This window comes from Conger conger, chromosome 6 (assembly GCF_963514075.1).
Source record: "Conger conger chromosome 6, fConCon1.1, whole genome shotgun sequence".
Taxonomy (NCBI): Eukaryota; Metazoa; Chordata; class Actinopteri; order Anguilliformes; family Congridae; genus Conger; species Conger conger.
Genome location: NC_083765.1, coordinates 16740065 through 16761962, shown reverse-complemented (window position 1 = coordinate 16761962; position 21898 = coordinate 16740065). Strand labels below are relative to the sequence as shown.

At 41.2% G+C, this 21898-nt stretch overlaps 1 protein-coding gene across 2 annotated transcripts in view; it reads left to right on the top strand.

The window, feature by feature from the left end:
- LOC133130617 (NT-3 growth factor receptor-like) overlaps positions 1 to 21898 on the top strand; it is a 156631-nt gene that overhangs the window by 59153 nt on the left and 75580 nt on the right. The window contains exons 4-7 of one of the 2 annotated variants that reach the window (XM_061245313.1): positions 374 to 442; positions 17648 to 17802; positions 17985 to 18127; positions 18253 to 18388. In XM_061245313.1, the coding sequence (XP_061101297.1) occupies positions 374 to 442; positions 17648 to 17802; positions 17985 to 18127; positions 18253 to 18388 (503 nt within the window). Of the gene's footprint in view, positions 1 to 373; positions 443 to 17647; positions 17803 to 17984; positions 18128 to 18249; positions 18389 to 21898 lie in introns of both variants that reach the window. The other variant, XM_061245311.1, reaches the window with a different exon arrangement.

The following is a 21898-nucleotide window of genomic DNA, read 5'->3' as shown; positions in this document are numbered from 1 at the left end:
AATCTGACTTTTATGGCAGTTAAATAACTTATCTATGTCTCAGTCTCTGCCTTTGTATTGAATTTTGTAGCTTTTAAGTCCTAAGGCTTTCGGTATCTCTATTGAATTTGTTCTCTTGAAAATGACCAAGTTTTCCTTATTGAATTGGCTGAACTCTGTGGCTTCTACAGCTGCACTTATTCCCATTGTTTTGTAGGTGGTGTTTTTCTGATTTTATTTTCTTGGTCTGCATGTCAAACCCAGTCTGGAACTCATTTGTTTACTCCCTTTTCCTGTTTCTCTTTCTCCCCCTCTTTTTTCCCATTGCACTCTCATTCACTCTTTACTCTTTCCTTGTTCACTCACTCTATTTTTCTCTCTCTCTCTCCAACAGAAATTTGTCCAAAAACCCTCTGACGAAACTGTCATGGCGACCTTTCCAGAAACTGCAGCTCTGGGAACTGTAAGTTTGTGCAATTCAGTTAAATTTTTCAACCCATTTTATTTGGGAATTGACTCACCTGAGAGATTCAAAAATCACACATTTTCAGCATTATCTTTCATGATAGTCCTGGTTTTTTCTGTTGACAGAAAATCGTTTTCTTCAAATTGGATTCCATTTAATTTCTGTTATGCAATGCTGTTTATTGAGTCAAATGAATAGCTTCCCTGAGATCAAATGTTATTGCTGTGGGATGACACAGCAATCTCTGAGTCATTTTGCGAGAGTTAATTAAGATGCAAATAAAAGGAAATGGTCCTCTAAGAGGCAAAGCTGACCTTGATTGCTTGTTTGCCTTGAATACACGAACAATCGATGTGTTTATGAAGCAGATCTCTTCACAGTTTGACTTAATGTATGTCCTTAAGAGGCTATATCAAGGCGAAATATAGCATGGTAATAATTACTGTACAGTAGGTTTATGGCACTCTCCTCCATGTAATCTGACCTTTCCTGATACATGGCTTCAGAAGTCCATTCCAAAATGCCAGCTGCCTGTGCAAGGCTTTGTGATTATGCTGGTGGAAGGAGAAATTGGAGGGAGTATTTCTAAAAGCAACCCTCTCTAATGTGTTATTTTAAGCTATAGAAGCAGGGCAGCTCCTTTGAGAGGGCCTGTCTTCCTTGTAGGGTTGCCCGGCTCTTACCAGAAGAGCAAAGCGAGTGAGAGAGTGTACCTTATCAATTTTTGCTATTCAATATACAGTCATTCCTATACAAGAGCACAATCATATTTAGTGGTAAAATTTCAAGAAAATGTAGTGAAGCTCTAATTTTTCTTCCATGCCTCCGTCATATTCACTCGGGAATTTAATTTGCAATATAAATTTTTACTTCAGGACGCAATATAGCAAAGAGCATCTTCAATAAACAAAAGCCGTTTAAATGAAATTGCTAGCCTATCTGAACACTGTTTACACTGGTACACTGCAAGGCTCACTTTCAACATCTTCCACCTGATTATTTTAGCAATTGATTGTGTGAAGCTGTTTTGTTCAACCTGAGTGACGATTTCAATAAGGAGCCCCTTCTGGTGTGATACGAGTCTGCAAATGCCGTTTATTATGCATGTTCGGCATTCTTTATTCAAAACATTATAGAGCAGGAAGCATAGAGCAGGCTCTGGATGTAAAGTAGGCCAATCTTAGTGAGGTGCAGCAGCTCACATCCCCAAGCCTACTGTGTGCTTCAGTGCATTCCAGTGTGCAAAGTGCTATTGGAAATGGAGCCCATGGCAGGTAACAGAGACACATGCGTTGCTCATTTGGAATGTCCCATTAAAGTAGGTTATGGGACCTACATTTAGCAAAAGTTGGGCCCTTCTTTAGTCTGTGATTTCTAAAATATATGTAGAAACCATGTGCTGGTTAAATACAGCACATAAACTGCAATGTTTCAGAATAATGATTTAATAGTGATTTAAAGACACATATTATTTTCACAGAGAAGAGGACCTCTTATATCCTGCCAGTGTATATGCAGTTAACACAAACTTTTTTGTGGAAATCAAAGGTTTTTTAAATACCTAAGTGCTACTGTATGTTTGGACAGGTTGTAAATTGCTGATAGATTCATCCATTTGGGAATTAATGGAGTCTTACTCTCAGATGGCTGAATACCTGCCACATGTGAAAACCATCATTAATTAGCACAGCAAGAATATGTCAGCATCATTTTTCAACCACTAGTTGCTGATGGGTAATTATCCATCGAAGATTCAACAGTAGATTTTAAATTTGTTGGCATCAATGCATTGTAAATCAGAGGCCTGGAGCTTAGCTTTTCAGAGGAGAAATCACATTATATTTCACAGGATAACTTGCTTGAAGGTGACATAATAATCTATGCAGATAGATACTGCATATCATTTCGTGTACTGCTATTACTAATATTAATTAAAAAGTTTATTCCTTTAAATGAGTTCTTCAGACGTGTTTAAATACCAACCCGTGAGCTAAATTTGGACAAAATACCCCGTGAAATAACATTTAACGTGCAATTGTCAATATAATGTCATACGCAACGGCAATGTCACATCCACCAGGGTGAGGAAATTAGAATCGGTGTGATGAGTGTCACAAACATACCTTCTAAGTTAGGGAGACAATGAGGGAAGTCTTCTATTGAAAAATGTTCAATGTTATACATTTATAGAACCTGTGTGAAAAATTCTGCCATAATAATATGAATGGGGATATGTTGTGGCTGCTGTGTTATGATTCACACATTAATGCCCTTGAATCCCAGCCACTTCGGTGAGAGACTTTATATGCATGGTTGGCTTTCATATTTCTGTTGGTGGAAAATGATAACAGTAAACAAAGCAGTGCAAATAAAGCCCCATTTCATAATCATTGACAGTTGTTCATAATTAAAAAAAGAGAAAAAACCTGCATAAGGCAGAATGGTTTATGTCTGCTTCAATGCTCCCCAGACATATAGCTGTAATCACAGGCTGGGGAATGACCTGCATGGTCAAGTCAGTGCTCATGGAACCTGCTACCTTATCAAAAGTCCTGTCACAGAGACCTGCCAATCTCTTGTCCCCTTAAATAGTCTCTCTCGCTGAGCACGGCATTGGACATTAGGCGCTTTACTGAGCTGAGACACAGGCAGGAGAGAGAGAGAGAGAGATAGAGGGAGAGAGAGAGAGAGAGAGGCAGGAGTGAGTGAGAGAGTATGTGGGAGTAGTGGGCAGAGGGGGAGAGAGAGAGAGAGAGTGTGGGAGTAGTGGGCAGGGAGAGAGAGAGAGAGCGATAGAGAGAGAGAGAGATGTGGGAGTAGTGGGCAGGAGAGAGAGAGTGTGTGGGAGTAGTGGGCAGGGAGAGAGAGTGTGTGGGAGTAGTGGGCACTAGAGAGAGAGAGAGTATGTGGGAGTAGTGGGCAGGGAGAGAGAGAGAGAGATAGAGAGAGAGAGAGATGTGGGAGTAGTGGGCAGGGAGAGAGAGAGAGTGTGGGAGTAGTGGGCACTAGAGAGAGAGTATGTGGGAGTAGTGGGCAGGAGAGAGAGAAAGTGAGTGTGTGGTAGTAGTGGGCAGGAGAGAGAGAGTGTGTGGTAGTAGTGGGCAGGAGAGAGAGAGAGAGAGGGAGTAGTGGGCAGGGAGAGAGAGAGTGTGTGGGAGTAGTGGGCAGGAGAGAGAGAGAGACAGAGAGAGAGTGTGTGGTAGTAGTGGGCAGGAGAGAGAGAGTGTGTGGGAGTAGTGGGCAGGGAGAGAGAGAGTGTGTGGTAATAGTGTGCAGGAGTTAGAGAGAGAGAGTGTGTGGTAGTAGTGGGCAGGAGAGAGAGAGTGTGTGGTAGTAGTGGGCAGGGAGAGAGAGAGAGTGTGGTAGTAGTGGGCAGGAGAGAGAGAGTATGTGGGAGTAGTGGGCAGGGAGAGAGAGTGTGTAGTAGTAGTGGGCAGGAGAGAGAGAGAGAGTGTGTGGTAGTAGTGGGCAGGAGAGAGAGAGAGTGTGTGGGAGTAGTGGGCAGGAGAGAGAGAGTGTGTGGTAGTAGTGGGCAGGGAGAGAGAGAGTGTGTGGGAGTAGTGGGCAGGAGAGAGAGAGTGTGGTAGTAGTGGGCAGGGAGAGAGAGAGTGTGTGGGAGTAGTGGGCAGGAGAGAGAGTGTGTGGTAGTAGTGGGCAGGAGAGAGAGAGTGTGTGTGGTACTAGTGGGCAGGAGTTAGAGAGAGAGAGTGTGTGGTAGTAGTGGGCAGGAGAGAGAGAGTGTGTGTGGGAGTAGTGGGCAGGGAGAGAGAGAGTGTGTGGTAGTAGTGGGCAGGAGAGAGAGAGTGTGTGGTAGTAGTGGGCAGGAGAGAGAGAGTGTGTGGTAATAGTGTGCAGGAGTTAGAGAGAGAGAGAGTGTGTGGTAGTAGTGGGCAGGAGAGAGAGTGTGTGGTAGTAGTGGGCAGGAGAGAGAGAGTGTGAGTGGTAGTAGTGGGCAGGAGTTAGAGAGAGAGACTGTGTGGTAGTAGTGGGCAGGAGAGAGAGAGAGAGTGTGTGGGAGTAGTGGGCAGGGAGAGAGAGAGTGTGTGGTAGTAGTGGGCAGGAGAGAGAGTGTGTGGTAGTAGTGGGCAGGAGTTAGAGAGAGAGAGTGTGTGGTAGTAGTGGGCAGGAGAGAGAGAGAGTGTAGTAGTAGTGGGCAGGAGGGAGAGAGAGAGAGTGTGTGGTAGTAGTGGGCAGGAGAGAGAGCAAGAGAGTGTGTGGTAGTAGTGGGCAGGAGGGAGAGTTTAATGTATTTTTAAAAAAAAAAAAACATTAATCTAAATGAAGAAGGGATCAGCTGCTTGATTTTTGTATTTTTTATTAAAGCCACTCCAAAAAAGAATAATAAGCTGAAAATCCATAATGAGCATTTTTGAGGAGAAATGGGTGAAGTTCAGGTGTGGAGACAGTCTGTGTGTAATGTTTACTTCTGTGCTTTGAGTTAATCCAATTAGCTCTTCAGATGAAACAACAACACTACAAGCAATGGTTTCCAATGTAGAGCTTTTTAATTGATTGTAATTTAGTGATTTTAATTGAATGCATCCCAGTGAATGTGTACCGGGAAATGATTGGTTTGTGAAGGCCATCCTCGTCTTATCAAAGTAACTAGGTTTTACTGAAAAATAACAATGAGAAAAAATAACAGTTATTAAAATAAATTAAAAAACAAAGTCAATCAATAATGAAATGATTTTAATGGGCATATCATAGACTTTTCCTAGTTCTTTAGCATTATGAGTGAATTGTGCTGCACTTCTGCACTGACTGCGCATCAGACTCTAAAGCCTGCCTGATCGTACAGCTGCCTGTAGTCCAGCCTGTCACTCTGCCTGTTTGTCCTTGGTGATGTACTGAAGAAGATCTTCAGGCCCCAGAAACATCTGTGTGCTCAATGTTGGCAATCACACATTTCTCTAATGGAGGTGAATCAAGTAATGACAATTGCGGTGCTTTGTGTATGGAAGTTTTCACTATTTGCAGTGCACATGCATTAGCAGTGAAAAGATGCATTAGCTGGGAATTTCCTTTGAAAGAAAATGTCTGATTATTTATGGTGGAAAACCGTAAAAACATTGTGCAGCAAATGGTGGTCTTGGAGACAGATAATTTTACAGAGACTAGTGGATCGATGGTGAAAGAACCCCCTGACTTGTCCTCGAAATACATTTTACAAATCTTGTGATTTCATGATAAACACTGTTTTTTTTTGGAACAACAACTGCATATATTACCTCAGCTCCATTGTAAGTTGTGGCAGGTGTTGTATTTTGATGAATGACTCACACTGCAGATGTAAATGGATCTACACAGATCCCTGTTTCCCCCTAAGAGCACTTACCTTTCAAAGGAAAAGCATACAGTTGGGTGGATTAATGGATTTCCTCATGATGATGTTTTCAAGAAAACAGACAATAGTTTTCCTATTGAAATTAGCCCCTTTGGTGATATATTGTTTGTAAGTAAGCACTATTCTATTAAACAAAAGGGAAAGTTTGAGATAGAAAACCTAACCTCTAATAAATGTAAAATATTTAAAATAAACAAAACAGACAGATTCAGATGGCTTCCAAGTTATTGCTATTCACATAACTTATCAAATAGTAAAATGAAATATTTTGTCTATTGCAGAATTGCCTAAAGCTCTTGGGCTTCGGCAAGGGAGATATGATAGGAGACTATTTGCCACAAACAAGCACCTTCACATAGTCAAGATGCATCTTTTTTGTTGGTGCAGAGTCTGCCAGCCAAAGGCTGTGTACGCCATCACTTTGTACTCTGCTGACTTTCTGAGCTCAAGTCCAATACATCTACAAAAATCCTGTTCAATTCCTCAGGGAGTTGGGACAAATAAAACATACAGTACTGTGCAAAAGTTTTAGGCAGGTGTGAAAAAATGCTGTAAAATAAGAATGCTTTCAAAAATAGAAATGTGAATAGTTTATTATTATCAATTAACAAAATGCATGAACAGAAGAAGTGAATGGACAGAAGAAAAATCTAAATCAAGTCAATATTTGATGTGACCACCCCTTGCCTTCAAAACAGTATCAATTCATCTAGGTATACTTGCACACAGCTTTTTAAGGAACTCGGCAGGTAGGTTGTTCTAAACATCTTGGAGAACGTAGTCACAGTTCTTCTGTGGATTTAGGCAGACTCAAATGCTTCTGTCTCCTCATGTAATCCCAGACAGACTCGATGATGTTGAGATCAGGGCTCTGTGGGGGCCATACCATCACTTCCAGGACTCTTTGTTCTTCTTTACACTGAAGATAGTTCTTAATGACATTGGCTGTATGTTTGGGGTCGTTGTCCTGCTGCAGAATAAATTTGGGGCCAATCATATGCCTCCCTGATGGTATTGCATGATGGATAAGTATCTGCCTGTGGTTCTCAGCATTGAGGAGACCATTAATTCTGACCAAATCCCCAACTCCATTTGCAGAAATGCAGCCCCAAACTTGCAAGGAACCTCCACCATGCTTCGCTGTTGCCTGCAGACACTCATTCTTGTACTGGTCTCCAGCCCTTCAGCGAACAAACTACCTTCTGCTACAGACAAATATTTCACATTTTGTCTCATCAGTCCAGAGAATCTGCTGCCATTTTTCTGCACCCCAGTTCCTGTGTTTTCATGCATAGTTGAATCGCTTGGCCTTGTTTCAACATTAGGGGAGCATCATGGATAGACACTGTGAAGGATGTTGGGTATTCAGTCTATTGAGTTTCTTTCTTAAATCACTATTCTGATCATTAAACATCATTTTAGCACCTCAAAGTCAGATAATGTAATGGATGCCAACGTACTCAAAGTTATGGGAACATAGCCATATACCTTAATCTATGCCTTCAGCTGATGCGGTTGTGTTTATATTTGCTGGAAAGGATACACATTACTGTACCATGCCAGTTTAGTTAGATCAACCTCCTTCGTTCCAACATCTGTAATAAGTCGGAGGCTCTGGTGGGTGGGTAATAGGGGTTTATGGTAGATTATATTATGAATATTTATAGAGCATAGAGAGGTGTGTCTACAAACAAAGCATCCATAACCACAGTGATTACCTTGATGCCCCTTCATGAATAGTCCTTAGTGCGATACAGTATATAATATTTCATAAGTTTCAGCCTCAGATAAGAAATGAAATGTGAAGAATACAGAGCTGAGTATAGTATCCGGTTGGTCTGAATCAGTGGTGTCAGACTTGTGAGAGGGCTGTAATACTGCAGAAACACAAAATGGTGTTTCTGAAACTTCATCTTGACCTCTTTCTGCCACTATATGTGGCACATGCACCATTTTTATAACTGACCTGTGTCTCCTCTGAACCAAGGCCAGTGGAACTGCCAGCGCATACAGGACACAAACACGATGAGAATGGCAAAGAAACAAGGCAGAGTAATGGGGAATCCCTTTTCTCTCTATGTGCACTAACTGTGGAGGTATATTGAAAATGTTGAGAAAACAAGGACCAGTGGAACCAAATGGCTGCAACTTCATCCAATATTGTTGACAGATATATTCCATGCTGTCCCAGAGTACTAATTTTAAATGACTATTGAAACTTGATTTATCTTTACCTCAGAAATGTGTATGGTCAGCTAAAAAAGATTCTTGCACAAAGGTGGAAGCCACCGCGCTCCTTGCCGTGGTTTCATTGGGTGAATAGCTTCCCACAAATGATTTATATGGAAACATCAATCGCTCTGATTCGTGGAGTTACAGGAGACTGGATGCTTGGCTTTCAGCGGCTGCTGATGTGGAATCTCTGCTGTAGTTCTGGGTGTTTGAGGTGAACTGTTTTTGTGCTGTGTTCTGTTTTTTTTTTTTAAAGAAAACAATTGATTGCAAAAAATGACAAGGACCAATAATATCAAAGTTGTGTGAAGAAGTGTGAAGAAAATGAGCAAGATTTTAAAAGGGAATGAATTTCCTTCTGCTTGACAAATACTGTGTATGAATGTTTCCGTGCACTGGGGGTTTTGAAGACACTCAAATTCAATTAAACTCAAGAGATGCTTTTTTATTGTCAGGCTCTAATTCTTCATAGAAATCAGTTCTGAAGGTTGGTTCAAAGTCTGCCATCTATTATAAATTAGACTGGTTTTCTTATTCCCATTTAATAGTTTTGGACAGATTGACTGCAAAGTTTTGCATGGCACGCAATGCTACAGTGCTTTAAGTTGCTGGACTAACAAATGACTTGGAATCCCAGCGGTTTCACCCTTTCTAAGGACAAATATTATTGATTGAATCAATGGATTAAACATACCCCCCCAGGTGAATTTGATGTATCAATAATGAAATGATTTTTGTATTTTCTCACCATAGCAGGATACTTCAGGGGAATCTTGTTGCAGCCAATGCTAATTACCTTTCACTGAGTAATTGGCACTATAGATTGTAGCTGATACAACATGCAGCACGGGAGTGAACCTTCTTGCTTCTTGTGCTTGAAGTTTTTGTTTGTTTTATTGAATGTTAAATCAAGCTGTGTTGTTCCAATGTGTGCAGCATATCTCATGTTTGCACAGCAGAATGAAGGTGTAATACCATGAGAAAAAAAACACTTTTTGTTGTTGTTCTTGCCCCTCAGCTCACTAGGTGATTTATTGAGTTCTTTCTTCAGTGAAGTGTAGTCACAATGATGGGGCAAGGGCCTCCTGCTAAACTGGACTGTGAACAGCTGACTGGCAGCCAGCCCTACAGGGCATTGCATAATTGTCATTATAAACGGCCTTGACCCCTACTGACCCCTACTGACACACACCACTGACCCCTACTGGTCAACTACATGACTCTACCTCCAACTCATGTCTGTGTGAGCTTGACATGATTCCCACAGTGTGAGAAGAAGCAGTGTTATCATCATGTGCTTCTGAGGGGAGAAATTGCCTAACAGTTCTGTCCTGAATTACCAACGGCTTCAATGAGCGCATGAGCACAATTTGTCATTCCAAACTGGTTAGCAAACAAGGGATGGATGGAGGTGTAGGTGGCTCAACAAATGGATATGCTGCATCTCAAACAGATCAAAACATCCATGCCTATAGCTGCTTGCACTCATTGGCTGAGCTATAGCCATTGATTTTTGTTGATTGTCTGTATGTTTGGAGTGCTGCCTTCACACAATTTTATGGCAAGCAGCATATTTCAATAAATAGAAAATATTTTTGTTTTACTCGATACAGGCTCTTCTTCATTGTGTTGGTATCGGAATCACATTTACATTTACATTTGTCCAAAGCAACTTACAAGTGCATAGGTTCTACCATAAGTCAAAGCATCACATCCAGAAACTAGCAAAATACACATGAAATGCTGTTCTAAACATAGTTGTCATCATAAGTGCATTTTTTGGGGGGGGGGTTAGACAAGGATAGGGATATCAGAAAGGAGGGGGAGGGGAAATCAGGAGGGAGGACTAAGGTAGAGTTTGAAAAGGTGGGTTTTGAGTCTGCGTCGAAATAGGGGGAGGGATTCTGCTGTTCTGACAGTGGTAGGCAAGTCATTCCACCACTGAGGAACCAGAACGGAAAACAGGCGTGAACGTGCAGCTCGACCGCCAGGTGCACGTAGAGAGGGAACCATAAGGCGACCAGAGCTGGCAGACCGGAGTGGTCTAGCTGGGGAGTAGGGAGTGATCAGGGATTGTATGTAAGGTGGGGCAGTCCCCTTAGCAGCCTGAAATGCCAACACTAGGGCCTTGAAATGGATGCGTGCGGCAATAGGAAGCCAGTGGAGGCCAATGAGAAGCGGGGTGACATGAGCCGACCTGGGCTGACTGGTGATCAGGCGGGCTGCAGCATTCTGGACCAGCTGGAGGGGCTTGATGGCACACGCTGGGAGACCGGCTAGGAGGGAGTTGCAGTAATCCAGGCGGGAAATGACGAGCGCCTGGACTAGGAGCTGGGTGGCTTTCTCAGTCAGGAGATGACGAATACGGCGTATATTATACAGAAAGAACCTGCAGGTTCTGGCAGTGGAGGATACTTGTGGAGCCAGGATGAGGCAGTTATCAAGAGTCACCCCAAGATTCTTTAACGTATGGGAGGAGGAAACTACAAAGTCCTCAACAGTCAATGAGAGGTCGATTGACGGAGAGGACTTAGCAGGGATGTAGAGAAGCTCAGTTTTGGCAAGGTTGAGCTTCAGGTGGTGGGAAGTCATCCACGCAGAGATATCAGCCAAGCAGGCAGAGATCCGTGTGGTGACTTGGGTGTCGGGGGGGAAGGAAATTAAGAGTTGGGTGTCATCAGCGTAAGAATGATAAGAAAAGCCATGGGAATCAGAAATGTTTTGCTTGAAATTAATTTCTTTTTTTTTAAATCAAAAATGTAGTGGTTTCTTTGATCATTTGAACAGAAATCTGATTCCACAGTAACGACTTTGCCGCTAAATCTTAGTTATACACGATCTGCCTCCATGCTGTGTCACGACTACCTCCTACAGGCCTACATCGCACCTATGAAGCCGCACAAATGGACATTGTTAATGGCAGTGTACTCACATGCTAATACGACTTTACACAAAGTTGGACATGGATTACATTAATGGGAATACGGTAGTAAATATCTGCTCTAGACCAGCATTCAATCAACAATTATTTTCAACTTTGAGAACTCTAATACAAAATGAGTTCTTCACAAACTATTTCAGCAAGTTGGCCAGTTCATGGCAATCACAAACAATAACTCCTTATTTGCCTGCATAATGTTGATTGAAGACCGCCCTTAGTTGCTGGAATTGTTCATTTGAGCTATACAGATATTGCACAACCTTGTATTTTCACAGTTTGAACTCTTACACCTTTTCAATGGATAATTAGATGTATTAACACATGAAACAAACAGGAAAATGTTCAATCTAAGATCAGCACAATAAAACAGCGGTTTCTTTGCAGGAACACAGCTCAATATGATTCCTTATGATTTATTCATACATTATTTTTAATGTTGCATTGATATAAATACTACAAATGGAAATTGTGAAAAAATAAACTCTTTTTCATTAGAGTTCATAATCAGCTCATTGTACCATTCTAGAATAGCCAGTACTTTCAGTCGAACCTTCTCAAAATTAAATTTATCCATCCATCCATCCATTATCTGAACCCGCTTATCCTGATCAGGGTCGCAGGGGGGCTGGAGCCTATCCCAGCATACATTGGGGCGAAAGGCAGGAATAAAACCTGGACAGGTCGCCAGTCCATCGCAGGGCACACGCACCATTCACTCACACACTCATACCTACGGGCAATTTAGACTCTCCAATCAGCCTAACCTGCATGTCTCTGGACTGTGGGAGGAAACCGGAATACCCAGAGGAAAGCCATGCAGACACGGGGAGAACATGCAAACTCCACACAGAGAGGCCGACAGGGATTCGAACCCAGGACCTCCTTGCTGTGAGGCGGCAGTGCTACCCGCTGCACCATCCGTGCTGCCTAAAAATGAAATTTATATCATTCATATATTATTGTTATTATTATTAAGGTTATTTTTTAAATTCAATCTCATGTTAGCTTTGTGCAGTGGTTAGCACTGCCGCCTCACAGCAAGGAGGTCCTGGGTTCGAATCCCCGTCGGCCAGGGCCTCTCTGTGCGGAGTTTGCATGTTCTCCCCATGTCTGCGTGGGTTTCCTCCGGGTACTCCGGTTTCCTCCCACAGTCCAAAGACATGCAGGTTAGGCTGATTGGAGAGTCTAAATTGCCCATAGGTATGAGTGTGTGAGTGAATGGTGTGTGTGCCCTGCGATGGACTGGCGACCTGTCCAGGGTGTATTCCTGCCTTTCGCCCAATGTATGCTGGGATAGGCTCCAGCCCCCCTGCGACCCTGTTCAGGATAAGCGGGTTAAGATAATGGATGGATGGATGGATGTTAGCTTTGATTATTTTGAATTGTTTGTGCATACATGTTAATTGTTTTTTGTGTTTTTAACTGTTCAAACACAATGCACCTCTACAGCATATTACAACTGTGCCACTTTCAAGCATCTGTATTCATGTGTATTTGTAATTCATGAGGGGGTGGAGGTTCCAGAGACTTTGATTAAGACTCATCAAAGCCTAAAAATGCATACGCTTAACAATGACCCAGGCTGTTGGGGCCATGCGCTGAATACCAGCACACATTTTTACAACGTAAGGGTGAGGGAGACCCTAATTTCAGATCAGGTATGAAATACCTCCCTTTACCTTGCTTCCCCAGGAGTAGATTTCCATTTCACCATTTCCTAACTTTCTATCTGCGGTTTGTGTATGGCACATATCTTTTGCCACTTCTTGTAATTGAGAGAGGTTATCTTGTTCTTGCCAAATGAATGAATAAATAACCACGGGGCATCTCAGACCTTGTCTTCCTGCACCGTGATGTCTGTGGTGCAGTGTTACTGCCTCATGGAGACTTGGCCATTTCAAGAGGTGGTAAACCCACTACCCATTGGGATTACAGTCTCCTGAATGCCAAATAGTCACTGGTTTTAACTCTCACAATCTAAATATTTTCTGATCCATGGAATCCCATCACCCAGGCACAATGACATCCATATCTCCTTTATATGTACAGTACTCTGCAAAAGTCAGAGGCCACCATTTTGTTTATTCAATTTCTAGTTAAATCGGCTATTCCTTGTCCAGTGCCCGACAATAATTCGGGAAACATACGGTATATTTAACAGGAATTTTCAGAAAAGCCTCCACCACTCATATGATATCAAATCGATGTATTTGTATCCACTCTTTCCCTAATGCCACTTTAAGTCTTCCATCCTTCCAATCAACAAACAAGTTACAGCTGTGTTCTCTCAACAAAAGTTGTTACCAAAAGTGACATTGTGTTAGAACCCTTTGGGCTCTATTTTCACAGTCTTAACACATGGTCTAAAGTGGAACACGCACATTTATTTAGGGCATGGACGGACCCACTTCTGCTAGTTTTACAGGGAATAGTTCAAACACAAAATAAGGCCCAAAGTTCAAAAGGGCTGGTCTTAGTGGCTGCAACATGACTTAAAACCCAGCTTTGGTTGATCAAAATGCAAACACTTCATCAATATAGCAATATTCTGACAATTACCATGACCTCACCACAGTTTAAGACCAACCCACCCATATTGGTATATTTTATCAATATAGGTGCTTCCTACCCAAACAGATAATTTAACTGCATAAGGAGGTGGAAGTCAAAGGAAAACTAGTAAAAAAAAGTTCAAAGGGTAATTGCAAGAGAAAATGGGACTCATTTCAAAGAACCGTGCAAAAATTGGTAGACCACCGAAGTTGTCACCACTACAAAGACAGTATTTCAAGATTTTATCATCGAGAGAACTCCACTCTTGCTTCAGATCTGAATAAATCCACAGTTGTTTCTGTCAACCCTTCTACTATGAGAACTCAATGCCTTGGGTCTGAAAGGATATGTAGCTGTCAAAAAGCCACTACTGGGAATAAGAGATAAACAAAAGAAAGAAAATTTGCACTGATATACAGAAACCAAACATCTGAGATGGTAAAGGTTTTGTGGACCAATGACTCAAAGACAAGGCAGTATGTATGCAGCCCAAGCAATGAAAGACTCTTGGAACTATGTCTACAACCATCTGTCAAGCATTAGTGCAGGTTTGGGGCTGTAAAACAATATCTGTTCATTGGTGATTTGATTTTCATTTAAACCATCATGAACACGGATAAATACAAGCAAATGTCAACAATGTCAACAATACCCTTTGATTGACATTTGTTTCAGTGAAAACCACACTAAGAAGATCAGGCTACAATGGGCTACAGACCTCAACATCATTGAATGTATTTGGGATTTATTTTTTTTGATCAAGAGAAGTAGAAAATGCAACCAACTTCTAAGACTGAACTTTGGAGGTCTTCACCAGAATTCAGATTTCTTAACTCAAACATGTCTGAAACATGAAATTGTACACAACTGTGGAGCTTTTTGTGTTGTTTTGTGTTAAATATATACTCACTGAGCACTTTGTTAGGAACATCTGTACGCCTTCTTATTCATGCGATTATCAGCCAATCGTGTGCTAGCAGTGCAATGCGTAAAATGATGCATATATGGGCCAGGAGCTTCAGTTAATGTTCACATCAATCATCAGAATAGGGAAAATGGGATCTCGGTGATTTTGACATGAAGGCATGATTGTTGATGCCAGCCAGGCTGGTGGCGGTGGTGTAATGGTGTGGGGAATGTTTTCTTGGCACACTTTGGGCCCATTAATACCAATTAATCATCACTTCAGTGCCACAGCCTATTTGAGTATTGTTGCTGACCATGTACATGCCTTCATGGCCATGATGTACCCATCTTCTAATGGCTGCTTCCGGCATGATATTGCACCATGTCACATAGCAAAATTAGTCTCAAACTGGTTTCATGAACATGGCAATGAGTTCAATGTTCTTCAGTGTCCAGCCAGTCACCGCATCTGAATCTAATAGAACACCTTTGGGTTGTGGTAGAACGGGATATTTACAGCATTAATTTGCTGTTGACAAATCTGCAGCAGGGAATATAATCTCAAAGGAATGTTTTCAACATCTTGTGGAATCCATGCTACCAATAATTGAGGCTGTTTTGAGAACAAAGGGAGGCCATACCCAGTATTAGTATAGTGTTCCTAATAAAGTGCTCAGTGAGTGTATATTTGCTGAATTAATTACTGGCACTGTCAGTCATTTTTAGCTCAGAGGAGTGTTATTGTTTTATAAAAAAGTGGAAAAAAATGGAGGGGCCAGACTGATGGAGCAAAAAGATAAAGAGACACTGTAGCCTGGATTAAATAAATCTGTCCAAATTTCACACAATTAGCAATCACCAGATGTGCCAAATCATGTTTATGAATAAGAAAACATAACATGTGCATTGTAAGTTTGAGTTAAGGGCCAATGTTGAATTCAGGCCAATGTTTGTGGAGACCAGGGAATTATGAAATATGAAACAGAATTATTAAAGCATAAAAGCTTATAGCTGGTGTTCAGAAAATCCTGGGTGCAGTTTATTGTGAATGCTTTCAATTTAGAATTAGATTAAGATGGCGAGTTACAGTGTATGCACAAAAACAAATAACAAACATCTGTTTTTATTTTTCTGTATGAATTATTTGCAGATTCACTGATCTTTTTGTAGGTGAGCCATCCAGATTATTTCAATATCAGTAAAATTGCACAGCATGATCTCAAATACTAGAGCTCCACTATTTTCTGATCCTTGAACCAGTAAAAATCTGGATCACATGTATCACTGATCACACTTTTTTACCAATTTAAAAATATTATTGTTTGAATCTGAATTATTTCTAAACCCAATGATTATGTATATTTATTGGGAAACAAGCCTCTCCTCTTTGCCACAAGGCACAAGTTCACAGATTCTGTGGATGAAAATGTTGTTGCTTGTGAAATTATTCAATATGACTGTGCATTTAGTCCAATGCTACAGTTTTCCTTTGTTGACCTCTACAGTATCCAAATGGTAAATTGTCTGCATTTATATAGCGCCGTTATCCAAAACGCTGTACAATTGTACAATTGATGGTTCTCATTCAACCATTCGCTCACATACCAACGGCGATTGGCTGCCATGCAAGACACCAACCAGCTTGTCAGGAGCAATTGGGGGTTAGGTGTCTTGCTCAGGGACACTTTGACCCACCCTGGCCAGGATCGAACTGCCAGACGACTGCTCTTACCACCTAAGTCCTTCCTCTCCACCTCAGCTCATGTGTGATGAGCATCTGGTGCAAAATGGCTGCCATTGCATCACCCAGATGGGTGCTACACATGGTGGTTGAGGCGGGTTTCCCCCCCATCACTGTAAAGCGCTTATAGTATGAGAAAAGCACTATATAAAAGCAAGGGAATCCTGTGGTCATGATTGTTGCATCATTGCCTGACCTTCTTTTGCAACATCATTCGACCATCATCCCAGCATAGCACACCTGGAACATGAAGCCAAAAAGCATTTTTGCCCGGGTTGCATTCGACTGATACATATCGGGTCTATTTCTAAATGTCTGCTGTCATCATGCAGCTTTCTCTCATTTGTGTTACTGCAAAACAATTCCAGTAACTGTCACTTGATAATTTCTACCCTACCAGGTTAGGAAACCAAGCCAGAACAGACAATCCCCTCTGCAGGACCTGCCAAAAGTGATGTGTGTTACTGAATTATTTTACAGACAATTCAATTCAATAAATGCGGCATATCACACATTGACTGTTGTAGATGATCTTAGGTTTGAGAGATGTCTGAGGCATTTTCATAGTCCCCCCTCCCTTTATTTGTCTTGGGCATTGCCGCTCTGTTCCCTGTCTTCTTCCTGTAAATCCAGAGCTAACACTGCTTCATATTTCATGCTGGTCCAAACTGGTTTGTGCTGGTTACTGCTGATTTGATAATGGTTTCGCTGGTTGAAACCTTGTTGATGAGGCTGGTGAACCAGTATGGACTTGTTGGTGAAGCTGGGCAGCCACAATCGTCTTGCAGTCAGTTAAACTAGTCAACTAATGTGATCTTGTTGGTGCTGGTGAACTAATGTGGCTAGTTAGGCTGGGTGATCAGCGTGGTCATGTGCGCCAAGCTGGATGGCCAAGTTCTTCTGTTAATATCGTTTATTATATTATTGTTTCTTGCTGTTTTTTATTGAATTATATTGTTATGGAGACCTGGAATAGACTTTATTTAACTGGTTACCAGCACACATTACATCAAGCAACATTGATCTGGTTTGGCTGCTATCACCAGCAGCCCATGCTGGTGTGTACAATACCTCCATACCGACATTCCTTGTTGGTGACCAGCCTACTAGTGTCTAGAACATGGCATATGCTAGAATAATACATTTACATTTACATTTTTGTCATTTGGTAGACGCTTTTAATCCAAAGCGATTTACAAGTGCATAGGTTCTTCACAAGTTAAAGCATCACATCACTGCTTTACTGCACAAATACTACTGCACAAATATGACACAAAGGGGCAGGTTAGCTGTGAAATGTAGTGTTCTGATAAAAATGTCTCTGACTGAAGGATCCATTTCTTGCAAACCCATAATATGACCAGCATACCCATACTCATGGCTGTGCCTGGTCAGATGATTAAGTGGCCCTTTCACCACTTCAGACCTGTCTGTAATGCATTTGTTTTTCTTTTTTATTTCTGATTCATTCCCCCCTTAAAGGAGGCTGGATGACGTGTTGTTTAACTGCAGCTGTGATGTCCGCTGGATTCAACTGTGGCAGCAGAGAGGAGAAGCTGGACTCCACAGTCAGCAGCTCTACTGTTATAATGGGGTTGCAAGGATCCCATTGCAGGAAATGAACAACTCTTTCTGTGGTAGGAACACTCAGTTTCATTATTTTTAGGGTTTAAAGGGTCTGCGATGGTTGAAGGGTTGGGTTCAGGCTTAGGACATGTATTTACTTTGATTTGTAAATCAGCCAGTTTATGACCATAACTTCATGCATGGTCTGTAAACCTCAGAATTCATGCTTGACCTTCTCTTCATTTACATTTAGACTTGCCTGAAATCAGTGTGACACACAGTAACCTCACAGTAATTGAAGGTGATAATGTCACACTCACCTGCAATGGTTCGGGGATGCCCTACCCTGATGTGGACTGGATGGTCAATGACCTTCACTCCATCAACACCCACCAGGTTAGTGGGTTAGACACAGGGACACTATACGAATGTACAGTAGAAGCCAGATTATGTTGTTTTGGTTTGGTTATGATGCCTCCCTCTGAAGTAATACTGCTTCTCTGTGTCTTCTCCCTCAGCAGTACAATGGCCCTTCTGTCCACTCCGTAAACCTGACCCTCGTCAATGTGAGCCGTGATGACAACGGTTTCCTGCTGACCTGCATTGCTGAGAATGTGGTGGGGATGAGCAACGCCTCCATTCAACTGGCTGTGCAGTGTAGGTGTCACAAAATGGTGGAACATTCCGGCTTCAAAATTGGCAAATTTAAGTAAAGCCTTATGTTGCATTTTGTTTATTACACTGCAATTCTGTCCATCTCAGAAATGCAATCACATAAGAATGCTTGAGAGAACAAGCTATTCAGCCTGTTTTAAGCTTGTTATTTAGGATTCTGCCCTTCTAGTTTGGTGCTGAACACCTGGCCATAGCATTGAGTTCACAGTGTTGTGCAAAACAATTGAAATAGCATTGATTAAATAAAATAAGTTAAAAGTATATTGCAGCTGCATTTTATTTTCCATAATAGGATTTATTTATAAACAAAGCTGATAGTTCATTACATTTAATTGGGTATCGCACAAAGTCTAACGCCAAGGATATTTTAAGACATGACATTTGAAATTATACGTCCTTTAGAAAGAAGTGCACAGTTGCATCTGAACTTCAAGGGGTTTTTAAGCTAATGGAATCATCCAATTATCAGGAAAAACACCTTTGAGCTTGTGTGAAATTGTACACCTTCTATAAATACGCCAGTTATTTTAAAAGTCAGTGTGAGATTTCCACTGTTATCAAAAGCAACCTCGCCTCACTGTTGACATCCCACAGGACTGTACATGTTTATGCACTTCACAGCTCAGTGTGACGCAAAGCTCAGGCTTGGTCCAAATTATAGCCTGTAACCACTGAATCGATCACTGGAGAATGACTGCTCATTGTGTTATTGGTTCAAGCAGAGAATATGTGGTGTTCTTTGGGGCAGAATGTGTGGTGTTGTGGGTCTTTAGACTGATGGTGAAAATGTATCTTCTTGTTTTTTGATGGAATGTGTAGATGTTTTTTGCTGGGCGTGGTGGGTGGGGGTGGCAGGTTTGCATGGTTAAGGGTGGGGGGGGGCAGGTTTGCTTGATTTAGGGTGGGGGGTGGCCAGGTTTGCATGGTTTAGGGTAGGGGGGCAGCTTTGCATGGTTAAGGCCCAGGCTGTGAGACCCAACCAGTTCATTGCATTTATTCACTGCGCCCATGCTGCAGATCCATTTATTCCTTGCCAGTTGCTCGTTGGGATCCCGGCTTTCCACATAATTACAGCTCATTCCGACAGCCGCTTTGGTTCTCTGGAAACACCATAAAACGCTGGTAACAGCTGCTGTGATCAGTCGGACTAAGTGACAGTAAAATGAGGAAGTGATTACATGCTGTTTGAAAGTTATCTCATTGTGGTTAACTGTGTGCTTTGTGTATCATAAGCGTGACATTGGTAAACCACAATGGACTGTCTGCTGGTGACCCCCTGGTGTAGTGATGTTTTCTCATCTGTGGCAGTGTTTCTACGCTCTAGCACTAGAACTGAATCTTTATAATACCCTTTGCATTCATATCACTGCAGTTTCAGCCTACATGGTCAGAGCAATGGAAAGGTAGCATGGTGTCCATATGGGGACCCTGCATCTCTTGAAGTGGTTCATTTCTCTTATTTAATATACAGTATTTTTTATGCTGACTGCTTTGATCTTTTGCTAAATAATGTATAATATTTTACATATTCATGGCTATTTATCCAACCAAGTGATTTATTTAAAATGAGTCATTGTATCAAAGGCTGGCCTGTTGATTTGATGGCATTATGAGCATGAATGTCAATATGATGTCTGAGCAGTGTTCTGGGTGATCAGAAGTAATAGCAGTCGGAGCACTGCATACAGTATTAATATTTTACTCAAACTGTAGTCTCAAAAAACGTAGATTTAATTACCATAATTAACTACAATACATGTCACACAGGAGGAATATTAAAAACTACTGTGTAGTCAGCTCAGGCTGTTACAGTAGCTAGTATTTCACTGCTGATCAAAGGCGTAGTTATTAGCCTCCATTATTGCTGTCAATTGGATTCAATTACATGGGAATATGAGTGCATTTACTGTGGGTGTATTTACATTAAACAGACTACAGTGTTGTCCAACAATGGTGTAACATAATTCTCTTCATGTCCCATCTGTATTGACTGTGTGAGGCACTATGATGAGAACTGCAAATACAGCAGGAAATGGGAGAAGGATGGCTCTCTCTCTCTCTCTCTCTCTCTCTCAGAGCTTTTCTCTGTTTTTGTCTTCTCACCTGCTTTTCTTCTTCCCTTACCATATCTTCCACTTTCTCACTCTTTCTTCATCTCTCTTTTGACACTATGTTACTCTCTTTTCTTTCTCGTTCACACTTACTCTGCGTTTTCTCACTGAATTGACAGTGCATAAATCCTGCAGAACCTGATGGGGCACTGCGAACAATGGTATCAGAATGCACCCTCCCCATTTCATGACCTGCATGTTATACAGTGGTACATAAAAGCTGTTTGATCAGTTTTGTTGGTCAGATGGGCAGCAATTATTAAATTACTGTTGAAAACAGGTATTTTACCAGATTCCAAAAAGTATACTGTTTACAATCAGAACAACAATAAAGCACAATAAATAAATCCAAATATATATAGGCTTTTCATGTAGGTATGTATTCATAGTAGGTGTTGTTCATAGTTTGGATCCCTAATTTTAACTGATCTGTATGATTCAGATCCAGTATGTTTTTTTTCATGTTATACATGAACACACAAAACACAAAATCTTTATCATAAGGTACTAGTCTGACCTTTAGTTTCCAAGGTAAATTACATTTTATTCAAAATCCATCAATGTGGATTTTATATTTGCTTTGTATAGTTGTTTTAGGAGCAAATCTCAATACTTGTAATCAGGCATAATACACAATACATACATAAATACTGTAAAATGCTTTGTCATTGTTCAAAATCATACTCCATAATTCCCCCTCTGACACACACCACACTCCATCACAATGTCTGCTGATTAATGTAGTTCCACTCCTGAATTATAAAGATGAGGACAGAGTCTGCTCAGGTTAAGGCACTATAAATCAAGGTAAACATAATATTTAGCAATAATCATATCTCCTCAATCACCAGACAGGTGACAATTTAATACATTTAGTATTAGTATATTGTTATGGATGCTGTTCAATCATATCATTGTTACAGCATATAACATTTTCATTCAAAATTACAAGATAGTGTCTTTATGATGTAAGAGATCAATTGATTATCTGGCATACTGTATGCTAAATTGTTGTGTGCCACAGAATGTAGATTATCAAGATTATTTATCATGTTAATAATATATGAAAGAATAATTTGAGCTAGAACGTTTTGCAGTGCACCCTCAACAATGACTAGCACTGGCTCTGTGGCTGAGCACCAAGCAGTGATTCATACTTCCTCCCAGATAATGTTCCAAACCTGTTAACATGGAAACGCTATCATCCTCATGTTATCATCCTCAACTGAGTCGGATTCTGTGCCAAGGTCAGCGCTGCTCTATGGGATTTTAATCAAGTGACAATAACATTAGTTATACTAATGAATAATACAAGGAAACAATATTGCAATAATACTGATAACCATACGGATGCCGATTTAATGCCTGTGTTGTGCTTTAT